General features: G+C 42.5%; 1 protein-coding gene across 3 annotated transcripts in view; it reads left to right on the forward strand.

Annotated features, from left to right (window-relative positions):
- Nucleotides 1-24,020, forward strand: part of LOC126187359 (uncharacterized) — a 262,249-nt gene that overhangs the window by 214,740 nt on the left and 23,489 nt on the right. For 2 of the 3 annotated variants that reach the window (XM_049928392.1, XM_049928394.1), the window contains exon 18: nt 13,108-14,100. In XM_049928392.1, the coding sequence (XP_049784349.1) occupies nt 13,108-14,100 (993 nt within the window). Of the gene's footprint in view, nt 1-13,107; nt 14,101-23,197; nt 23,321-24,020 lie in introns of all 3 variants that reach the window. The other variant, XM_049928395.1, reaches the window with a different exon arrangement.

A 24,020-nucleotide genomic window follows, 5' to 3' on the forward strand; every position in this document is an offset into this window, starting at 1 on the left:
TGCTGGCCAGGGTAGTTGACTTACACCTTCTAGAGCACGTTGGGTGGCACGGGATACATGCGGACGTGCATTGTCCTGTTGGAACAGCAAGTTCCTTTGCCGGTCTAGGAATGGTAGAACGATGGGTTCGATGACGGTTTGGATGTACCGTGCACTATTCAGTGTCCCCTCGACGATCACCAGTGGTGTACGGCCAGTGTAGGAGATCGCTCCCCACACCATGATGCCGGGTGTTGGCCCTGTGTGCCTCGGTCGTATGCAGTCCTGATTGTGGCGCTCACCTGCACGGCGCCAAACACGCATACGACCATCATTGGCACCAAGTCAGAAGCGACTCTCATCGCTGAAGACGACAGGTCTCCATTCGTCCCTCCATTCACGCCTGTCGCGACACCACTGGAGGCGGGCTGCACGATGTTGGGGCGTGAGCGGAAGACGGCCTAACGGTGTGCGGGACCGTAGCCCAGCTTCATGGAGACGGTTGCGAATGGTCCTCGCCGATACCCCAGGAGCAACAGTGTCCCTAATTTGCTGGGAAGTGGCGGTGCGGTCCCCTACGGCACTGCGTAGGATCCTACGGTCTTGGCGTGCATCCGTGCGTCGCTGCGGTCCGGTCCCAGGTCGACGGGCACGTGCACCTTCCGCCGACCACTGGCGACAACATCGATGTACTGTGGAAACCTCACGCCCCACGTGTTGAGCAATTCGGCGGTACGTCCACCCGGCCTCCCGCATGCCCACTATACGCCCTCGCTCAAAGTCCGTCAACTGCACATACGGTTCACGTCCACGCTGTCGCGGCATGCTACCAGTGTTAAAGACTGATATGGAGCTCCGTATGCCACGGCAAACTGGCTGACACTGACGGCGGCAGTGCACAAATGCTGTGCAGCTAGCGCCATTCGACGGCCAACACCGCGGTTCCTGGTGTGTCCGCTGTGGCGTGCGTGTGATCATTGCTTGTACAGCCCTCTCGCAGTGTCCGGAGCAAGTATGGTGGGTCTGACACACCGGTGTCAATGTGTTCTTTTTTCCATTTCCAGGAGTGTATTTTTGTTTTGTTACTGACTAGGAAGAAAAACTGTAAAGCTATGCTGCAACAGTGTTGACAGGAGAGGGAGGAATAAGTGGGGCAGTAATAGGTTACCCCCGTCTATTAAAGCCCTTCATGTACGTCTCACTCTGTGAACAGTACGGTGGTCACAATATGTCATATGGATTTGTGTTTTCTTTTAGAGTAGATCAGATTATTTTTGTGGTGTGGAAGTGTGTTGCAGAGTTAGCAAGTGTTTCACCCTGAACAATGAGACAGGTAGTTGTCGTGAAACTGTTGGTGGAGTACTTAGGTATTGTAGCTGATATACTTGCAGGAGAAGAGCATGTTATTTATGAACAAATAAAGCAACAGTTGACAGAAGAGGATGCTCTAACAGCAAAGGTTACTACATTTTCACATGAAGTGGTACGAGATGGAAGACACACCAGATGAAGAAAATTAGTGTCATGGCAGTGAGAGACAAAGCAACGTCACCAGTGGTGGATTTCCAGGGTCACCTGTGGATTTCCAAGGAATCAGCAGTTCGTCTTATCAGCCATCACCTATGAGGAAACGAATCAAGTTTCCAGAAGGATATCTGGCTGATGCGTACAAGATATGGACTAAACAACCAAAGGAAAAGCTGGAAATGTTGATCTTCCCCATATGTGTCATCCTGGATTAGCATGATGTGACACTGTGCTGAAAATTACAACAGTGTTGGCATAGAAAAGGAAAATAAAGAGCAAGACTGTGCTACAAAACTTTGAAAACAGGCTGAAACATCATTCGTCAAACCCAAAAATTCTCCAGGATGTGATAAATTGTGAATTATATGATCATTTTATAGCATAGAGACAGGAAGACACAATAATACATGACAACACATTGGGACTGTGGACACTGAAAATAGACAGGAAGTGACCCTCCCAATTCACTGCAGTTCAAAGCTACCAACTCGGGGGTAAGTAAATTTAAATGTAGGAATAAAGTTATCTGTTGCAAAATAACCCACAAAGTTAGCAATCGGTTGGTTGAAGGCGTACAGATATTCAACAAAAAGCTTATCAGTTCGGAGAGAAATCAAGTCTCTCATTAAGGAAAAAGTCTGTGACCAGCTCAAGTAATTAAGGCTTACCAATGGATATTTGATGAAGAGTTACAATCTGGATGGACTCCCACAGTGAAGGGAAGTAAGCATGTCTGTGTTGCAGTTGGATCCATAGCGGCAAACACACACTCTTATATGATAATGCCTGGGATTGTGATGGATGGTGTGCTGCTACCTCAATTGTATGTCCTTGTTGACTGGCCATTTTCCTGCAAATATAAATGTACTGAATATGCTAATAAGATGATGAGGGATTTAAAAGTGTTCTCTAGAACAAGTAATGTGGCCAGATATAATAGGAAAAACTGAAGCCTTTCTTGTAGTTGACTCCTGGACAGCCAGTAGAGATGATGAACTATACAACTCTACAGTTCATAAAGTCATTGAACTCATCAAGAAACTCATTCTAGCAAAGTGCACAGGCACTGTACCACCTGCCGATTTTTTCTTCTTCTGTGCATACAAAAATTTTACGAAATTTATCACAGATACAATTATGGTATATTTTGACAATGACGTTAACATGTGACATAAAGAACACTCCTTATGCCTTCAGTCATTTGTGTGTTTCCAGTTTTCGGTAGCACGATTCTGCAACTTAATCAAATTTGCATTTTTTCGATGCGCTACACCAAATACTTTCCAAGTGTATTTCAAACACCCTTGAAGTACTCCTTTGAAGAAGGAGTAACGAAAGAGAGTTTCCATGAGAACTGCGACCAACACGCTCTCATCAAATGTGCACACGGCGAGAACTGTCTATGCACTGACCATGCTGTTATTGTTGACTAGTGTATTTTTTGTCTTTAATGATGTAGTCAAGTAAGTAAACTCTGTAAGAGTGTGTTTCATATCACATTATTGGCTATTTATCTCAAATAAACCATTGTATTATAAATCATTTGTACTCACATTATCTTCATCATAACTTTGATGACTGATACCTCTTGTTTTATTAGTCCATACCAGCTATAATTTTTATGGTGTATGTATATTTTGCTGCTCTGTTAACTGAGCTATGCAAGAATATAATTCGCTCAACAACATATTGTTACCTCCTGTTGTAAGAACATTTAACTCAGTAAAAAGAAATGCTTTGACTTGAGATAAAATGTGAAATTTTTTTATCTATACTGTTTGTCTGCTTTTGTGTTCAAATGCATACTAGAATATAAATGCATTAGTGAAGCAGAAACAATGGTATTGGAAAAGATAATCACTTAACGCAAGAGCGTGTAAAATGATCAATTGATGGGCAAGACACAGGTGATATGGAGTTTGGGGGGTGGGGGAGAAGATAGTGGGAACACTTGACAAATATTGCTTGCTCATATGAGACAAAATATGCTGACATTTTCATACAGGATTACATGCAGGCAAGGGTTGGGGTGAGTATAGGACGTTAAAATGGTAGCAGCAGCCCACTCACAATATAGTTTAACAGAGAAAACAATCAATTTTTGACAATATTAAGTAATATGTAATATAATGTATAATGTAATAAAGTAATGTAACATCAGAAAATAATTTGAAATAGGGAGCACATACCTGTGACCTGTCCGTAGTTGGAACAGGAATAGGGGACCAAGGAGTTTGAGGATAGGACTGTTAGCAAGGTCACAAGGATTGTGGGACCGTATGATTCAGAGAAGCCAGGGTTGGTCAGAAATATCAAAAGGGCTACAACCGTGAAGCACCTATTGAAATTCAGACATCTATTCAAAGTTGCCTTCTTCCATAGTTTGGCAGTGGCCTTTCCGTAAATGTATGTCTTGCTGTTGGTTACGCACACATTGCAGTTATGAAGTGGTTACAACAAAATTGATTTATGATATGGCTTGCTTTCACCTGTGGCCCTCTCTTTAATGGAATAACTTGCATGCGTTGTCCTACTCTAAGAGCATTGCACTAAAAGAGTGGGACATTGTCGAAATGTTAGAAGAGTATACAAGTTCTGTGTTTCTTGCAGAGACAGTTCTGCCTCAGAACAGATAGCAGTTGAATCACAGTGAAATGGGGTGCCAACTGGAAAATTACTCCAAAGTTGAAGTACAAGGGCGCTATGAAAAGTTCTTGGAACAGAATAGAAAAAAAGTACTTACATCATTGGAACTTTTTTTATTTTTCAATGTAGTCTCCTTATAGATTAATGCACTTGGTCCAACAATATTCCAGTGCTTTGATCCCATCTCAATCATGAGTTTTCTCCAGGCCTGCAAAATAGTTGTCAACTCTGGCTATCAGTTCTTTGTTTGAAGTGAATCTTCATCCAACAAAAAGAAAATTCAGTTTTCGGAAGAGATGGAAGTCTGATGGAGCCATACCAGGTGAATAAGGAGGATGTGGCAACAATTCATATCTTAGTTCGTGTAATTTTGCCATGGCGAAGGCACGTGTGCGCAGATGTGCATTGCCTTGATGGAAGATGACTTTCTTCCTTGCTAAACCTGGTATTTCTTCACGTATCTTTTGTTGCAATTCATCCAGGAGGTTAGCATAGTATTCTCCAGTAATTGTTTGCCTAGGGGGGAGATAATCCACAAACAGAATTATCTTTCCCACTGAAGGAATTGTCTTTGCTTTCTTTGGTGGCAGAGAATCGGCATGTCTCCACTGCTTTGACTGTTGTTTTGTCTGTGGGGTATAGTAGTGCACCCAAGTTTCATCTGTGGTCACAAACCGGTGCAAAAAATCTTGTTCATTTCTCCTAAAACGGGCCAAACATTGTTCCGAGTACGTCCATTCTCATGCATTTTTGATCCAGTGTCAAGAGTCGCGGCACTCATCCTGTAGATAATTTTTTCATTTCTAATTCTTCAGTTAAAATGTGAAATACTCTTTCAGATGACATCTGACAAGCATGAGCAATTTCACCCACTTTCAATTGGTGATCCTCCATGACCATTTTGTACACTTTTGCAATGGTTTCTGGAGTAGTGACACATCTTGGCCGACCACTGCGTGGATCATCATCTAAGATCTCCCAATTAAATTTAAATTCATTTGTCCACTTGGCGACAGTTGAATATGAAGAAGCACGGTCCCCCAGTGTATTCTGAAAATTGGCATGAATGTCCTTTGCTTTCATACCTTTCTTTACGAAGTACTTAATAAGTGCTTAATAACTGCTTGAATCTCAATATATTATATATATTTTTTTCCGTCTTCGATGACAGGGCCACGTCACCGCCACAGCTCTCTTCCAAGAGCACTGATGTGTCACGTGTTTACCGACAACAGTCCAATGAATATCACGTGAACAACTTGTTGCACTAGTGCTGACCTCTCGTGGTGATTCCGAGAACTTTTCAAACTACCCTAGTGTATTGCATAGTATGATTCTTGTGGGCAAAACGTGTAAATTGTACACAGATTCAACGTGAAATTCTAGCAGTAAAAGAACTAAATGCAATGTTGCATCCAGCTGTAGTGAAATGTTGTCAACAATGTGACCAAGTCTGCACAGACATCGGTGATGCTGATAGGGAAGAAAGGCCATTGATTCAGGCCATGGATGACATGTTCAGGCAATCGAGGAACTAATTCACAGCAATTGTAGGTTACCTAATGATTACAGTATTCACACAGTGGTTCTCGGAGGCTCGATTGCCAAGGAGCTCATTTGTATCACTGGAGAACTGAACGACTGATAAATGTTTCGACCGTAGTTTATAGAGACTTGGTGAGTATGTTGAAAAGTAGTGTCATGTAATGGTGTCACTTTGAACTGGGACTGCCATAATAATGTAGAATGTTTGAATTCCCCTATATTATATATCAGTGACCAGACTGCTGTGTGGTTGCGTAAGACAGGTCTTCAACATGTGTCTTTCACACGGCTAAAAGGTATGTGTCAAGCTGTGATAGGATTGAGAATTTCATAGTTTTGGTGGATACCAATCTGGTTTCTGCATAGCTTTTTACACAGATGTAATTACTAACTCCATTTATCCAGTTGTAAAGAAAGCCAACACCAAACTATCCGGTGACAATTTTGATTGTTCTTTTGCAGGTGACAACATTCAGTGCAGCGTAGTTGACAGAACTAAAAATTTATTTTTGTTTGCAGTTTGATTTGGGGGGGGGGGGGGGGGGGGAAATTAGGGATCAGTTTAGAATTATCTAACTGTTTATTAACTAAGAAGTGAAAATATTGATTGTGAATTGATAGTAATTACCAGCACTTATGGTCTGATGTGACTGATGTGTGTGCATTAATCAGTTGACTCATGTCATCAGCAAACATTATAGGTGATAACCTATGCTACTATATAAAAACAAGTTGTAGTTTGTTACCAAAAGCCGTGAAAAGTTCTTGACCTATTTGCTTCAAATGTGTACACGATACACTAATAAACGTGCAGATGGAAGTGGGCATCACATTTTTTAAAGGTATATAGTTTGTAAATATATGTATACCATATAAAAGGGAAAGGATTTTAGCAAAATGCTGGAAAGTTCTTGATCAGTTTATTTCATATTTTTATATGGTACCCAAATTTTTGGAGACGTAGCCCACTTGTAACTAGTCTTGGCTCCTTCAAGTATCTCCTTAAATTTATCCCAGTCCCAGCTAGCGTTTTCCAATTGAAGAAGTTTGTGGAAAAACTGGCTAACCCTCAAATGTAAAAGCTTAGAGATAAGTGTTGCCATCCATTGCTGGGTATGAGAACTATCAAAATTGACATTGGTCTCGCCCCTAAATGATATTTTGAGGTGAGACCACTATCAATTTTGATAGTTCCCATACCCAACAACAGATGGCAACACTTCTCTCTAAGCTTTCACATTTGTGGGTTAGCCCATTTTCCTGTGTGTGTTTTCTATTCCTGTAGTCCATCTTCCAAAGGCCTTCTCTGACTTTTCCTCCCATCTAGTTCACTGAGCGAGGTGGCGTAGTGGTTAGCACACTGGACTCGCTTTTGGGAGGACGACGGTTCAATACCGTGTCCAGTCATCCTGATTTAGGTTTTCCGTGATTTCCTTAAATCTCTCCAGGAAAATTCCAGGATGGTTTCTTTGAATAGGGCATGGCTGACTTCCTTCCCCATCCTTCCCTAATCCGATGAGACCGATGAACTCACTGTTTGGTCTCCTCCCCCAAAACAACCCGTCTAGTTTTCAGTTGACCACATCCTCTCTGTCCACCTGGCTTTCATTATAATTTTTTTTTTTTGATATTTCTGTATCTTTCATCTGTGTCACATATCCAGCCCACCTCAGCCTAGATAACTTCACAGTTCTTGTAACAGGCTAATCTTTGTAGGTTGCGTACAACTCATGGTTGTATCTCCTCCATCTTTTCCTTTTGCAAATTGGGCTGATGATTCTCCCAAGTATCCTTCCGTCAAATGCTTCCAGCGATTCATCCTTTGGCTGTCAGAGCCCAGGTTTCAGAGGCATATGTGAGCATTCGTCTGATCAGTGTTTTATGGATGGTTAGTTTTGTAGTTCTAGCCAGGGGCCTTGAAGATAGAAGCTTTGTTAAGGCGAAATAAGCTTTATTGGCTGCAATTAGTCTCTGCTTTAATTCATAGGAAGTATCATTTAGACTGTTTACAGTTGAACCCGGGTACTTGAATTGATTGACTGTTTCAAAGATATATCTACCCATCGTTATTTCAGCTGGCATGTTCTCCCTGTGCACTTTCCCAGCTGCTAGGTATTTTGTTTCCTGCTTGTTCATATTTAGCCCTATGTTCTCGATGACCTGTTAAAAGTATGGTGAATGTTTCTTCCATTGCAATCAGAGTTCTCGCTACTACGTCAAAGTCATCCGCATAGTCCAGTATGTTCACACAGATTTATGAAAAGTCATTCCCCTACTCAAGATATTTGCTTCTCTCCGTCACCTTCTCCAGTGCAGCATTGAGTAGGAGGCATGCCAGCACATCACCTTGCCATACTCCATATAAATTTACAAAGTATTGGACAGCACTCTACAGTTTTTATGCTACCTTGCATTCCTTTTATTGTTATTCTTATTATCCTTTTTTTAAACACCCAATTCACCTAGAGCTTCATATAGTTGCTTTCTGTGTATACTATTGTACTACTTTAGAATCAATAAAAAGATGATACATTTAAACCCCATATTCCTTTGTTTTTTCCAGAATTTGTCTTAGAGTAAATATCTATTCAACAGTTGTCTTACTGGGTTAAAATCCCCATTGGTACGGCCCCATGTCCCGCTGTATTATTGGAAGGAGTCAGTCGTACAGTATGTTAAAGGGGATTTTATATCTCAAATTAAGCAATGTGTTTCAGGATGTTCCTTTCCAATTCAGAGCCTCCTTGCTTCAAAAAGTTCTATTGGAATGCTGTCCGTTCCTGCCACCTTGTTGTTCTTCAATTTCTTCATTGCAGTTCTCACCTCTTCTAAGTTAGATTGGTCCACACTGTTAACTGTGTCTTCTTCCTTCTGTATGTTTGTTGGGTTCCTTGGCACAACTAGTCTGGATTAAGGAGTTTTCGGAGTAGCAACACCGCCTCTCGCTTATCTCTTTCTCTTCGCTTATAATTTTGCCTTTGTCATCTTTCATTAAACTTGTTCTGCCCTGAGAGGTTTCCATGCCTTGTTCACCTCTCTATAAAATTTTCATGCCTTGTTTTCACTTTTTCTGAAGCTCTGTTTCTTCAGTGTTTGCCTTCATCCACTTCCTCCTTTTTCCTTTGATGGGACCTTTTTTCAATTCTCTGTTTTTCTGTATCGTCTTTCATTATCCTCCTCGTACAATACGGTTGTGATGTCCTTCTGTATGCTTCATTTTTGCATTTCTTGCTGCTTCACATTCGGTACTGAACCACGAGGTTATTGTTTGCCTAACATTGTTCCCAAGTATCTCGCTTGTTGCTGTCTGCACTGTCTTTTTTGTCTTTTCCCATTGATCTTCAATTTTATTACATTCTCCAGCGTTTCCAAGGGCCTGAGTTATTTGCTCCTGGTATTGGGCCCTTGCTTCCTCTGATTTTAAAGATGTGATGTTATATTTCTGTGTCATGGGCTGGGTTCATTTCAGTGCTTGAATATTCTTGCCCTCACCTATGCTCAAACCTGGAAATGGTAGGTGTATATATTTGGACCTCTTAAACTCCTTACATCTAGTGAGTTTGACTTGTGCCTTGCATTAATTAGAACACGGTCAATCTGGTTTGTTGTATTTTCATTTGGTGCTGTCCAAGTTCCATCACGCATTTCCTTGTGTGTGAACACACGTTTCTAAATGCTGCAGATAGTATCAACCTTGCCCTGTTGTCATTACTTACGGCGTGCTTGCTATAGATACTAATCGTTGGTCTGTAGATCTGTTCTCTTACCACCTGAGCATTTAGGTCTCTGGCTAGTGTTTTTATATCATGCACTGCGGTTTCATCATATGCTCTTTCCAGAGATTCATAGAAAGCTTCTTTTTCCTCCTCCAATGATTCTTCAGTTGGTGGATGGGCATTAAATATGGAGTAATTGAAGAATTTCCCTTTCATCCTAAGTGTCAGTAGTCTTGGGTGTATGCGATTGAATCCTATTACTAAGGAGGAATCTCCCCATTGCAACCCGCCCCTCCCCACCCTGCCCACCCCCCACTCCCCCTCAACCCACCAACCCGCCCCTCGGATTTAGTGGTAATATGGCTCAGTGGATAGCGTTCAAGAACTGAATACAGATCAAGCATAAAAACAGGAAGGAGGTGTATTGAACTGTGAAAAAAGAAGCAAAATAGAAACAATGAACAGTAAAAATTCAAGATGCACAACAAGTGCATTTGAATAGCCACACCATCACAGTTATGTAGACACGGTGTTGGATTGCAGAAGAGGTGGTCTGGGTTCAAATCTCCTTCAAACACCCCCATCCCCCCAAACACACACACACACACACACACACACACACAGGACTACTATCTCTGGCTGCTGAAGCCAGAATGCGAGCAGCAGCGCATGATGGGAGAACCGGTCTGGGTGGTAGGGTAAGGAGGAAGCTGGGGTGGGGATGGAGAGGGATACCAGGGTAAGTGTGGGGGTTGGGAATGAAGTGCTTCTTGTGGGAGCATACAGGGATGAGATGAAGAGAGGGTAGGGCAGGTAGATGCAGTTGGGAAATTAGACGGAGAGTGGGAAGGGGGTGGGGTGGGGTGGGGGGGTCAGAAAAGGAGAGAAGTTTTAAGACTGAGTGCTGAGTGTCCGTTAGTGGACTAGAGGGCTGTGTAGTGCTGGAATAGGGCTGGGAAGGGGATTGGTGAGTGTAGGACAAAGGCCTTTTTGGCCGAAAGCTTACTGGTCCGATTGTCTTTTTGTTGTACCTGTCAGTGACTGAACATCTCTGCTGTATGTTGGATGGCAATATACACTTTTCATGATATTGTCTGTATGTAAGAAGACATATTGTAATTTAACTGTTACCAAAATCTCGAAAAGTTCTTCACTGATTTACTTCAGATTTGTACATGATACTCTAATAAACACCCTGACGGACATAGGTGACATATCTCTCTCTGTAAATAAAGGATGAAAACTACCTTCTTAAAAATGACTGACATCTACAGTGCAAGATCAATCTCTCTGCAAATTTCAAGCTTCTATTCTTAGTAGTGTGGGTTGGTAGATGATGAGTATATGATGAGTCAGTGAGTGAGTGGAGACTTTGGTAACATTTAAATTACGATATATATAAGGCCTTTACAAATGTCTGCTTGTGTCTGTGTATGTGCGGATGGATATGTGTGTGTGTGCGAGTGTATATCTGTCCTTTTTTCCCCCTGAGAAGTCTTTTCCGCTCCCGGGATTGGAATGACTCCTTACAGTCTCCCTTAAAACCCACATCCTTTCGTCTTTCCCTCTCCTTCCCTCTTTCCTGATGAAGCAACTGTTTGTTGCGAAAGCTTGAATATTGTGTGTATGTTTGTGTTTGTTTGTGTGTCTATCGACCTGCCAGCGCTTTTGTTTGGTAAGTCTCAAAATCTTTGTTTTTATATATATATGATGTGACTTACCAAACAAAAGTGCTGGAACGTTGATAGACACACAAACATACACACAAAATTCTAGCTTTCGCAACCAACGGTTGCCTCATCAGGAAAGAGGGAAGGAGAGGGAAAGACGAAAGGATTTGGGTTTTAAGGGAGAGGGTAAGGAGTCATTCCAATCCCGGGAGCGGAAAGACTTACCTTAGGGGGGGAAAAAAGGATGGGTATACACGCGCGCGCGCGCGCACACACACACACACACACACACACACACACACACACACACACACACATATCCATCCACACATATACAGACACAAGCAGACATATACAGAGGCAAACTCTTTGGACCATACACCTTTTCCCGTGAAACTGCACAAAACACATTAAATTTTGGAGAGTCGCGCGCGATCACTCATGTTTTGTATGTATATTTTATATTTTGTTGCAGTTAGTCAAAATAGCCGTTCTCCAAGAGAGAAATGTGACAGAATGTCACAGTATGAATAGAGAAGTTTCAGCAAGGGCTTCTGGCTGCCAGTGGTCAGCAAAGCTCGGGAAGACCTGTCAGTATGCGGACTGACATGGCATGTGCCATCATCAGGCAGCTACTGGAGGAAGGCAGATGATGGTTGCTACAGGGGTTGGAGAGGGCAATTGGTATCTAGAAACCCTCCACCCATGGGGTATTGTGGGCAGAGCAGCAACTGCACAAAATCTCATCACTGTGGGTACCGCATGTACTGTCGGAAGTTCAATGGTGGATGCGATATGCAAAATATTCTCACCACCTAGCATGCTAACAGCAGGACAGTGGCCTTTTCCTGTCCCAAATAATCGCCTTCAATAAATTCTAAATGTCAGTCTGCAAAGTGGTGATGTGCCAGATCACCAAGGCAGTAGAAGTTCTATCAGAATCTTTCCCCTGAGAAACTGGCAGTGATCTTCACATATGACTTCAGGGTATCACTTTGTGCCACTTCGTTCCATGTGGCAGAACTGTGAGCACTGAGTACTAGAGGGCTCCCTGATGCAATGGGAACAACATGGTGTTTGGGAGAAACATCCAGATCTTGTGGACAGTGGAATCATACTGCATGACAATTCAAAATCCCATAAAGCAGTGTGTACACAGTGGCAACTACGACCCTGGGGATGGGGGAATTGGAGCACCTGCTGTACTCTCCTGACCTTACCCTCTGTGACTATAATCTCATACAAAAGCTAAAGGAACCACTACATGGCAGGCAGTGTGCGACATGAGATGGTTATTGCTAATGCTGTGTGGCAACAGGTGACCCTATTCAGACATGGTGTGGCAAATGGTGATGCAGGTGGTATTCAGTGCTCCCACATTGTTGGTAGCGTGTGTGAATGTTGCAGGGGATTACTTTGAGGGCCTTTAGATGCATTTCTGTCATGTCAACTGTTTGTGTGCTGTGCTGTAATCATATTGCACCCTGAAACCAATATTGTCCTGTACACTGCGGTAATAAATATGTGAGGCACAATGTTCGCTTGTTTTTCAGTGTCCACACTTATAGTTCCCAACTCGTCTTTCCATCTGTATATACTGCATTTTTCAGCAGGGCTGATGTCTGCAGGGGGGGGGGGAAATGTTGCCGTTACTTTTGCTCAAACTTTGTATTTGTTGTGGTCCAAAAAATTTTTCCTTGTTTTTGTAAAGTGTGGAAAGAGTCATAACTCAGTGTTTAGCATCTACTGGTTCTTCATCCAAGTGTCTTCTGTTGTTTCCCAGTAGGTCACATCAGTTAAATAATTCAGATGCACTACATTTCGACTGCAACATTCAACAAAAAAGCTTTCTAACATAAAATATTTTTGCAGTAACGATTTCTGGCTTAAGACACTGCCATTGTTTGATGTATCATTCAGTATTTCAAAAATTTTACTTCAGTTTCAACCAAAAGATATTAAAATTTAATGATTTTATTTTTCCATGGTATTATTATTGTTGTTGTTGTTCTGTTTATTTTCAGAAAATGTTGGAGTTATTACAGAAGGGAAGAAGAAAAATAAGAAAAAGAACAAGAATGGCAATCAAGATGGCAGTCTTAATGTAATCAACGGTTTTTCCAATCTGAGTAACAGTGAGCATAGAGACAAGTTAGTACAGACATGTAATTCAACATTGTCTCAACAGTTGACCACAGTTACAAGGAATCAAACTCAGGTTACGACAAGCGGTCAGAAATTGCTACGCCTGCAGCAGCAACAGCAGCAGCAACAATCTGCAACTGTTCAGCCTGATATGGCATCATCAAGTCGTACATCTCAATCGGCAATTATCAAAGTAAGTGGGTCAACAGTTACAATTAGAAGTCCTGCCCTCCAGCAAGCTATTGCAGCAGGAAACAGATTTCCACAACCTGTGCCGCAGACTAATCATCAAGAATACCTTCCTGACAACATCGGTGTCGATGTAACCTCAAAAAATGGAATTGTGAAGCATGTTAGTGGTAAGAAGGCATCTGGGCCAGTTGCCAGTGGACAAATTGGAGGCATATTAAGAGGGAAAGAAAATGTGCCAGCATCATGTAGAGCACTAAATTGTGACAGCATTCCCCAGCATCGAATAGCCATCCGAAATGATTCAAATAATCGACATGTTGTGCAGCAAAATGGACTCCAGGAAAGTGCTGGAGGAGTAGGAACTAGTGCATCGAGTTTCAAGCCACGGCCGCAGCAACAGCAGCAGCAACAGCAGCAACAACAACAACAACAACCTAAGCAGCAGCAGGCACAGATGAAATCGTCTGTGTTATTGGGGTTAACCGACCAGTCGGGAAAAGGAGTGCCTCAGATATCTCTTGCAAATGGACAGCAAGAACATTTTCTCCAGCAAGTATCCCCTGTAATATCAGGATTCCAGGACTCACCAGCAACAAGTATATCAAATGATCCAAAGAGAAAAAAGAAGAAGAAGAAAGGAACATTAGGTCAAGGACAAGCTGATGATTGGAATCTAGTCGGTGAGTTCACTCGTGCAACATATGTGTTGCACATGAAGTTGTCTCTTTATGTTTATTATGCAGTACTAATTCATTTACAGCATGTACTTCATTACTACATTGTTGTCTACAGCTTTGGTACTTTTATGTGGTTTATGCTCTAGTCTTGCCGTACAAAAGACTAAGTAATGTATTACAATTACTACAATGTGCCTGTGTCACTGGTGACGACCTTTCAATGATATGACACAAAACACTTGAATGCCTACCATAAAAGACACAGTTTTACTGCAGTCTGTTTCAGTCTATTATGTTTTGTGTGTGGGGAGGGGGTGTTGAAGACCGTGTGACACTAAGACCAACAATGAGTATTAAACTCTTCATGAAGAAGGAACTTCTACAGCACATTAAGGCAGTGAGAAATGTAGACATAATTAGTGGAGGTAGCTTGCAACTTTCCTTTTTTTGAATAAGGATTTGTTGTAGGAAGGAGGAGAGGATATTCCACTTATTTGTCAGTGGCTGTCTTTCATAAAACTAATGACACTGATCAGCCAAAACATTACGACCACCTACGTAATAGCCGGTATGTCCACCTTTGGCAGGGATTAACAGTGGTGGCACATCATGGCATGGAAGCAAATCCAACATTAGAAGTGTTCACTGTGTGTTTAGACTCACTTGCACTCTGCCTAGCATTAAAATCTGATTTTAGTTTCGCCACACTTCGCTGCCTGTCCTGTTTTACCAGTCTGCCCAGCCTATGACATCAGACATCTGTTATGAGGGGTGACCACCCAACCCCACGACATCTGGACTGGTTTCATCTTTGTTTTGCCATTTATTGAGGACACTCACCACTGCACTCCTAAAAACTCCTGACAAGTCGTGCAGTTTCTGAAATGCTTTTTCCTAACTTCCGGGCTCTCACATTCTGCTCTCGGTCAAACTCAGATTGATTGCACACCTTCCCCATTCTACAGACAGACAGCATGTTCACTGATACCACAAGCACTGTGTGTGTGTGTCTGATTAGCAGTCATTCCTCACCAGGTGACATTGCTATCAGCTGGACAGGTTTGTACCAATAGTAGGTTGGTAGCCATAATGTTTTGGCTGGTCACTGTATAAAGGATGTGGGATTATTTGAATTATTATGGTCACCAGCAACTTAATCCCGTTGAAATTTGTAAATCTTAGTGGGTGTTCTATTTTGCCATTTTACAAACAGTTTTTTTTATTTTTGGTGTGGTTTAGACTTCGCAGTAATTTAATGAACAACCTAAATTCAGTATCGGCAGCTACTGTTGGTGACTAGTAGATTTAACGTGGATAGAAGTGTGGATGGATCCATCAGAGTGGTGGAGCTCAATATCCAAGAAGGAGAATGAGGTGAAGTGGATGCGAGAGAAGGTGTTTGTGGGGTCACTGGCATGAGAAGGGAGATGAATTCAGGGGAGAGGCTCTGGAATGGGACTAAGAATGTGAGTAGGAGATTACATTGGACTAATGGGGTGGGATGTTAATGGAGGAAGCAGACAGTTGACTGAAGCCTTCAGTGAGGTAGTCACGGTGATTCATTACACCAGTGGTGGAGCCTTTGTCTGCGCACGCCCCCCCCCCCCCCCCCCTCCCACACACACACACACACACACACACACACACACACACACAGGTCACCTAATTCTGGGGACGGGGGCGATGAGCTCTGATGCCACATTCATTCACATCCTAGATATGTTCAGTCGCGTTCAGATTGGGTGAATGGTGGGGCCAGCCCATCAATTATATAACTCGCCGCTCTGTTCCTTGAACTGCGACCTCGGACGCCTGGCCTTGTGACATGGTGTATTATCTTGTTGAAAAATGCCACTGCCTTTGGGAAACATGATTGTCACAAAGGCGTTAAATGGTCTGCAACTGGTATATGGTACTCCTTTGCCATCATGGTGCCTTGCATGAGCCCTTTGGACCCATGGATGCCAACATGAATATGCCCCAGACATAATATAGCCACTGCCAGCTTGTCTCTGTCCTGCAGTACAGGTGTCAAGGAGCTGTTCCCCTGGAAGGCAACACATTTGCCCCCCTGCGATCACCATGATGATTAAGGTATTGCAATTTGTCAGACTATGCAATGCTCTACCACTGCACCAACATCCATTGCTGATGGTCACATGCCCATTTCAGTCGTAGTTGCCGATCTCGTGACATTAACATTGACACATGCGTGGTTCATTGGCTGTGGAGGCCTCTAATTAGGAGTATTCAGTGCACTGTTTGTTCAGACACACTTTTGTTCTGCCCAACATAAAAGTCTGATGTTAGTTCTGCCACAGTTCGACACATGTCCTGTTTTACCAGTTTGCCCGGCCTATGACATGCGACATCTGTAGTGAGAGGGTCGCACAACCCCACGATGTCTGCGCGTAGTTTCACCTTGGTTTCACCATGTGTTGAAGACACTCACCACAGCACTCTTCGAACACCCGACAAGCTGTGGAGTTTCTGAAATGCTCGTGCCGAGCCCCTGGGCCATCACAATCTGACCTCTGTCAAACTCTGATAGATCACGGGCCTTTCACATTTTACAGACAGACAGCACACACACTAACACTGCACACACCATGTGTGTGTCTGGCAAGCAGTCATTCTTTGCCAGGTGATGCTGCCTGCAATGGATGGACTGGTTTATATCAATAGTAGGTCAGTGATCATAATGTTCTGGCTGATCAGTGTATATACTTAATGAAATAACAGTCCTACTTAAAGGATTGTCTTCTGCGTATCACATTTTTCTTACGTATTGCTACTGTTTAGATTCAACATTGTATTTCCTACAGAGGTGATTCAACATTGTATTTCCTACAGAGGTCACAACATATTCACTTAACAGCTTAGCTTTAGAGGTCATTGTACTATAATGTAAAAGGTAGTGAAGTTGTATGTCATGTGACAGAATATTAGTAGACAACAGTTAAAAACAATTGCAGCAGAAAGAAATAGGAAAGGGGGTGTAAGAGAACGAGGGGGCTTAAGAGCCATCAGGAAAAGACCACAAACTAATATTGATCTTTAAAATTATTCTTCATCCAAGATATTATCTGTTTTAAACAAGGAGTGAAGTACCAGTGTGAAAATTCAGATTTGTAGAAAGTGGAGAGTAGTATTGAGAGAGAGATTGTCTGCATTATCTGCAGTGCAGTTATTTCGGATCGTTGGAGGAGGTGTGGAGACTGTTATGAATAAATAGATGGTTTCTCTATGTGCTCACTTCTCTCACCCCTGGCTATGGATATTTTTATGGAGGACTGTAAGCAAAAGACCCTTATTGACGTTCCTGTAAACCTTCATAATGGTGTGAATTTTAAAATTTTCCCGACGAATTGACTGTTCAAACAAATTTCGGGCTCGCAGCCGGTCGTCGTTAAGTACTTCGCACGATATTTCAACTGGGCGCCTGACAGTCATCTTCAGGTGAGCCGGCACAGACTGGCGAAAATGTCCTCCGTTCCGAAATATATAGCGTACTGTAACTATTCTGCACATGCGTCGAAAACTTAATAGTTGAACCACACTGCCTGCCGGCAGTGCCCTCGCTGGTGGAATAGCGGAACTCAGTCGCCCTCTGCGTTGCTGTTTGCCACAGCCGTCGACGCACTCTGTTGTCTTCGATTTGAGCAAATCGTGGAGATGACGGGATTCCATGCACTGTCCAGCTGGTAGCCGCTGTCACGGTTTAACAGATTTTCCGCCAGACGTATCTCTACGGATTCTTTAATAATGGAGTCCCAGAAAGACGTTGCTGTGGACAAAATCATTGTTTTCTCATACTCCATTGAATGTCCAGTAGGGGGGGGGGGGGGGGGGTGCCTCTGTGAAGATCTTTTCTGAGACCATCGACATACTGGGCAAAGGAGTTCCATCCCTGTACAGCAAGGATGCATGGGAGTGATCTTTAGGTGTGGAAATAATTGCAGCTCTCAAAATTCAGGTGGTGGTTAGTGGATTTAATGTAGACAGATGTGTGGATGGAGCCATCAGACAAGTTGGCGGCCTATGTCCAGGAAGATGAGGAGGACCAGGTGAAGTAGATGGGAGAGGTGTTGATGTTGTGGAGAAATGAGTGCCTTGGCCCTGAGTCCAGATCATGAAGATATCATTTGTGAACCTGAACAAGACCAAAGGTTTGGGTTTTTGGAGACTAGGAAAGTTTCCTCTAAATGGCCCATAAACAGGTTGGCAGGGCAGAATTCCATAAGGGTGACAATGACTGAGCTATAAATTTTATGTATACCTTTCCTTCAAAGAAGAAGTATTTGTGTGGTAGGATAAAGATCGTAGTGTATGAGGAAATAAGTAGTGGGTTTGCAGTCTGAAGGATGTTGGAGAGGTAGTGCTCAATAGCAGCAAGTCCATGGGCATGAGAGATGTTTGTGTATAGACAAGTGGTGTCGACAGTGATGATAAGAGACCCAGGAGGTAAAGGAATGGGTATGGCGCAGAGTTGATGAAAGAAGTGGTTGGTAACTTTGACCTGGGAGGCTAGATTTTGGGAAGCTGGTTGGAGGTGCAGGTCACTGAGGGCTGAAATACTTTCAAAGGAAGCACAGTAACCAGCTACTATGTGGTGCGCAGGATTGTTGGATTTCTTAATTTTGAGGAGTGTGTGGAAGGTGGGAGAAGGGTATGTCATAGGGGTGAGGCGGAAAGGTTCTGGAAAGGGCGTAAGTCTTAAAGTGAGAATTGGAGGTAGAATGGGGTGACTATTGCAGAGTTCATAGGTGAAGGAGTCAAGGCAATTGGCAGAGGCCTTCCACCAAGTTGTCACTGTGATTCATAGTGAGTGTGGTGGAATATTTATCTGCAGGTAAGATGATTAGGTCAGTGTCTGTTTTGAGACTGTATACAGCTGTCCTTCTGCTGAAAGGTTGGTATTCTTAGGAAGGGTCCTGGGAAAGATGGTGAGGTCATGGTGCTGGTAAGGAATCCCTGGAAGGTGACCAGGGGCTGTTTAGGTGGGAGGGGAAGATTACAGTGGTATAGTGGCGTGACCTGGTAGAAGCAGGGTTGAATTTTAGGATTAGTTGGCTTTGATTGGATCCATTGCAGGGATCAGGAGAAAGAGAGTAGTTCTTTGGTAAGTTCAACATGGTTAAATTTGGGTGTAGACCTGATGGTCGTGCCTCTTCCACTTGCCACAACCCCCCCCCCCCCCCCCCCCCAAACCTCCCTGCAAACACGCCACTAAATCCAGAGCTGAAATAATTCCATAACACTGTTGTTAACCTCTCTACCAAATTCCTCGGGCCTAATGAAGTTTCAGTAGTATCCTTAGGTCTCACCTTGAGCCCTACATCCAAATTTAATCATGTTGCTACTTGTTAAGATCTACACTACTCCTCCCAATCCCTGCAATGGAGACACTTCTTCACCATCAATCTGCCCAAACAAAGGTGTGGTGTGCGTACTGTAAGACCTTCAGTACACACACCATCAGATTATTTGACTCGTCGCTCTAACGAAGTAGGTGAGTGTCAGCAATATGTCTCGTGGTCTTATCGTGGTGTGTTTATCTTCTGCCGTTAGGTCAGACGATAGAGATGCCACTTGCACGCTTAGACTAGCAGATTGACGGTGACCAACTTTAAACAGAACTTGATTAATTTCCAAACACATTTATTAAAATAATACCAAGCATAAAAATAACTTTACTTGGTTATGGATGCTATTTACAATTGACAATCTGAAGTTCCTTTGGTCTTGGTACGTTAATCTTATTCTCACATATCTCAGATACTTGACAAAGTGTCTATACATTTCTCTTCATGGCTATGTACAGGAATATGATAATCTTATTAGGTGCAGACTGAAACTTGACTACAGACTAATGCAGACTGATGCAGACTGACTAATCGGAGGTCTGTACACTCGTTATAATACCTCGCGCATTCATGTATCACTGCGCGAGTGTGATCCGCGAGGAGAAAAGGTTCTATGTTAGCAGCAATCTCATTGGCTGTGTTACATATTAATACGCGGATCGGCGGAAGCAGAATTTGGTCCGTCTCTAAGACAGCGCCATCTCGTAGTGCGGAGACGGACGAGCGCCGCGCCTGCGCTGTTGTGCTTAGCGGGGCGCGCTCTACTGGGAAAGTTGTGTACGCGCTGACTACGAGGAACTCTGTACACGACAAAAGGCAACCTAATTCCACCGTTGAATTCTGCCTTTGCCAGTTCATGCCACCAGCCGACCATGATACTCCCACCCTCTCCCCGATCCCACATAAAAAACCCCTGGTCACCTCACAGGAGTTTCTTACCCCTAACTTGGCCTCACCATCCTTTTCAGTGTCACTTCCTAAACACACCAACCTTTCAGCAGAAGAAAGGACAATCATACACAGCCTCAAAACAGATCCTAACCTAATTATCCTATCTGCAAATGAATGTTCCAACACTGTCATTTTGTATTGCAGTGACTGCATTTTGGAAGGCCCCTGCCAATTGTCTGACTCCTTCACCTATAAACTCTGCCGTAGTGAGCCCATCCCACAAGTCCAAGATAACCTACAATTCTTCCTTAAAGCCTTAGACCTTTCCCAGAAACTCGCCCTTGAATCCATTTCCCTCCTCACCTCTATGACACCCCACATACCACCATTCTACATTCTCCCCAAAATCTACAAATCCAACAATCCTGGATGCTCCATTGTAGCTGGTTGTTTTACCCCCACTGGCCCTCATTGACAGACACCTCTAACCAGTTTCCCACATACTTGTCACTGTCGACACCACTTCCCTAAGCACCAGCATCCCTCATCCCCGTGGTCGTGCTGCTGTCGAACACTACCTCTCCCGACATCCTTCAGACTACAAACCCACTATCTCTTTCCTCACACACTGTGCTAACATTATTCTAACACACACATCCTTCTCCTTTGAAGGGGAGGTATATATAAAATCCATGGTGCAGCCAAGGGCCCCAGAATGGCACCCTTCTGTGCCAACCCATTTATAGGCCACGTAAAGGAAACCTCCAGCCTCCCCAAAACCCAAATCCCTGGTCTGGTTCAGGTTCATTGATGACATTTTCATGATCTGGACTTCAGGGCCAAAACACCCTATCCTCATTACTTCATAACCTCAACACCTTCACACATTCTCTCCCATCCGCTTTACGTGGTCCTCCTGAATCCAATGTGACACTCTCCTGGATGTTGACCTCCTCCTCTCTTATGGCTCCATCTGCTTTCTGTCCACATTAAACCCATCAACCACCAACAGTATCTGCATTTTGAAAACTGCCATCCCTTCCACATAAAAAAATCCCTCATGTACAACCTGGCCATCCAGGGACAGTGTGTCTGCATTGACAAGAACTCCCTTGCCCAGTATACTGAAGGTCTCACAAAAGCCTTCACAGGCAGATACTATTTCCTGGACCTAGTCTGCCAACAGATTTTCCGTGCTTTATCCAAACACACCCAGTCCTCCCACCGTCCCAAAGAACCAGCTACGAAGGATCACCCCTTTCGAAACTTATTACCACCCTGGGTTGGAACAAATGAACCCACATCCCTGCTTCTCTCCTTCACAGATCTTCCCCTCTCCCTCCCTCCAGTTTCTCAAGGATTCCTGTCATTGCTTCACCTATTCCACTCCTTCAGTTATTCATATTTCATCAAGAATTTTCCATTAACAGATTTAATTAAACCTTTAGAGTGAGCTGTAATGATTTTTTTCTGCAAGTCTTCCTACTTGTTATTGTTCTTGGATAACGTCATTTTACAAACTGTAGTGTTAACCACAATTATTGAGCTACCAAAGTCATGTGCTGAATTCTGTGTTCAGATTTCCACTCATGGAACTAATACTTTGCAGATGTCGATCTTGTTGACTGTGCTACAATTGCACATGTCTTAAGTTTCCTAAAGTGGTGTTCTACTGAGCAATTCTAGAACATTTTAGAGCTGCCATCTATCAATTCTTCTCTCATCCAGTTCAAAATACAGCTAGGCTCTCATCTCTCATGGTGCTATGGAATAGACACTGCTAGGAGAATGAGATCTGGAGAATGCTTTATACTAAACATAAGATTCCATTCTGGATCAAACCTCCAGTCAGCAGTGTAATGTGTGTATCCTGACAGATTAAAACTAGTAATGTGTGTTATCTCTAGCTAAAATATCCACCTTTTACAGGGAGCTTTGCCATTGAGCCATCTAAGCACACTTAGGCATCTGTCATAGCTTCAGTCTATCAGACAAAACAGTTGTACTTGAGTGGAAGCTGGAATCCAGAATTCAGTCTTTCACTTGGTACGAGTGTTTGTTCTTTTATTTCTGTAAGAGGTTATAGCTCTGCCTCATCATGCAAAAGCCTTGGTGGGTTTTACATGCATGCTGGAGCTATCCTCCTTTCTTAAAAAAAAAAAAAAAAAAAAACTGGAGTTCTTGGCCATGCTCTTATCAAGAAATATTCAAAGTCCAAAGTTTCGTGGTAAATCTTGGAGCATACATAAGGTATATTCAGCTTCATAAATGTTGTTCTCAAATACAGCAAATTACATAAAAGCTAATTTGAAAACATTTGTTGTTTACCGCTTGGAAATGTTATCATTTCAAGCTCAAAATGTATTCTATAGTTCTACATAAAGTCGGTGGTGCTATTATTCTTGATAATTACTTGAAGAGGAATTATGAAACATTCCTTTTTCCACTGTTGCAAACTTGCATAAAGAAACAGTTAAAAATGCGGATATTTCTGTCACTTAAGTTACCTAATGTGAAATCTGTTCTGGTCAATCAGTGCCATCACATGATAATTTTATTAGTACTGTTGATACTTAAAGCTATATTATACATACCAATAAATTCAATGTTGGCCATAAAAAGCCGTAAAAATCCATGAAAGATACTAATGTAAATGATAAAGAAGGTATGAAATTGAAAACCGAAAGATAAAGTAAATGTTAGAAGTGTTGGGCAAGAAATTATATAGTGACAAAAAAGAATTTCTTGTCTATTTACAATTTTAAGTCTCAATGACTACCTGCATAAAGTAAATAGAATCATGTTTTGGACTAGCCCCTTCACATCTTCCCTTATGCTATTAGGGAATTGTCTGGAATGGAAAGGATGGTGCGAAGATGCTGTGGATCCTCTCCGGTACACCGGATTGACAGTCATGGAGTGCTAGAGTTAATGTAATTGCAGGACTGCAGAGCTTGTAGCTGAAAGTGAGTAATGGAAGGATAAATAGTGCTCTTCTCTTAAAGTACAGTTTGAAATCAGAATAACAATGTTCTTTACATTCATTGTTCTGATTCATGATTTGAAGTTTTTGTGTCAATCAAATGTGCACATTGTGGCTAATTCAGTGGTGTGTCGGTATGCATGCTTTTGTATACTTTAAAGACATGGATAAATAGATCACGTTTAGATATTATACATCTCTTGATTCATGCAAACTGGCACATTCACATTTTACATTTTTAATTGGTCTACATATATAAATGCAAAACAGAGTAGTTTGTTTCTGTGTTCCTTTTCTTATTTTTGGTTAAAATACACACCTGAAAAATTATTTTCTACGTGCCCCTGTCCATGCTTTTATTATTCTTTCATCATTGTTATGACATGTCATTTGTGATAATTGAACTTCAGTGAATCAGTTTCAGAATTTTTACTACATAATTGCTTGTACCTTATGATGGAGCCCATACTCTGAGACACATGACATATTTATCCCAGACATTTGTCTAGAGTATGTAGCATTTTCACGTTTATGTAGTAGGAATTACACCCAGAAGTTGTACTTGCCAAATGAGGGGTAGTATGATGGTCAATGTAGGGGGACTCACATTAACGAAGAGAACAGTTCATATCTTCATCCAGCTATATTGATTTTGATTTACTGTCTTTTTGTGTCAGGTCACA

Source organism: Schistocerca cancellata, chromosome 5 (genome assembly GCF_023864275.1).
Source record: "Schistocerca cancellata isolate TAMUIC-IGC-003103 chromosome 5, iqSchCanc2.1, whole genome shotgun sequence".
In the NCBI taxonomy this organism is placed as follows: Eukaryota; Metazoa; Arthropoda; class Insecta; order Orthoptera; family Acrididae; genus Schistocerca; species Schistocerca cancellata.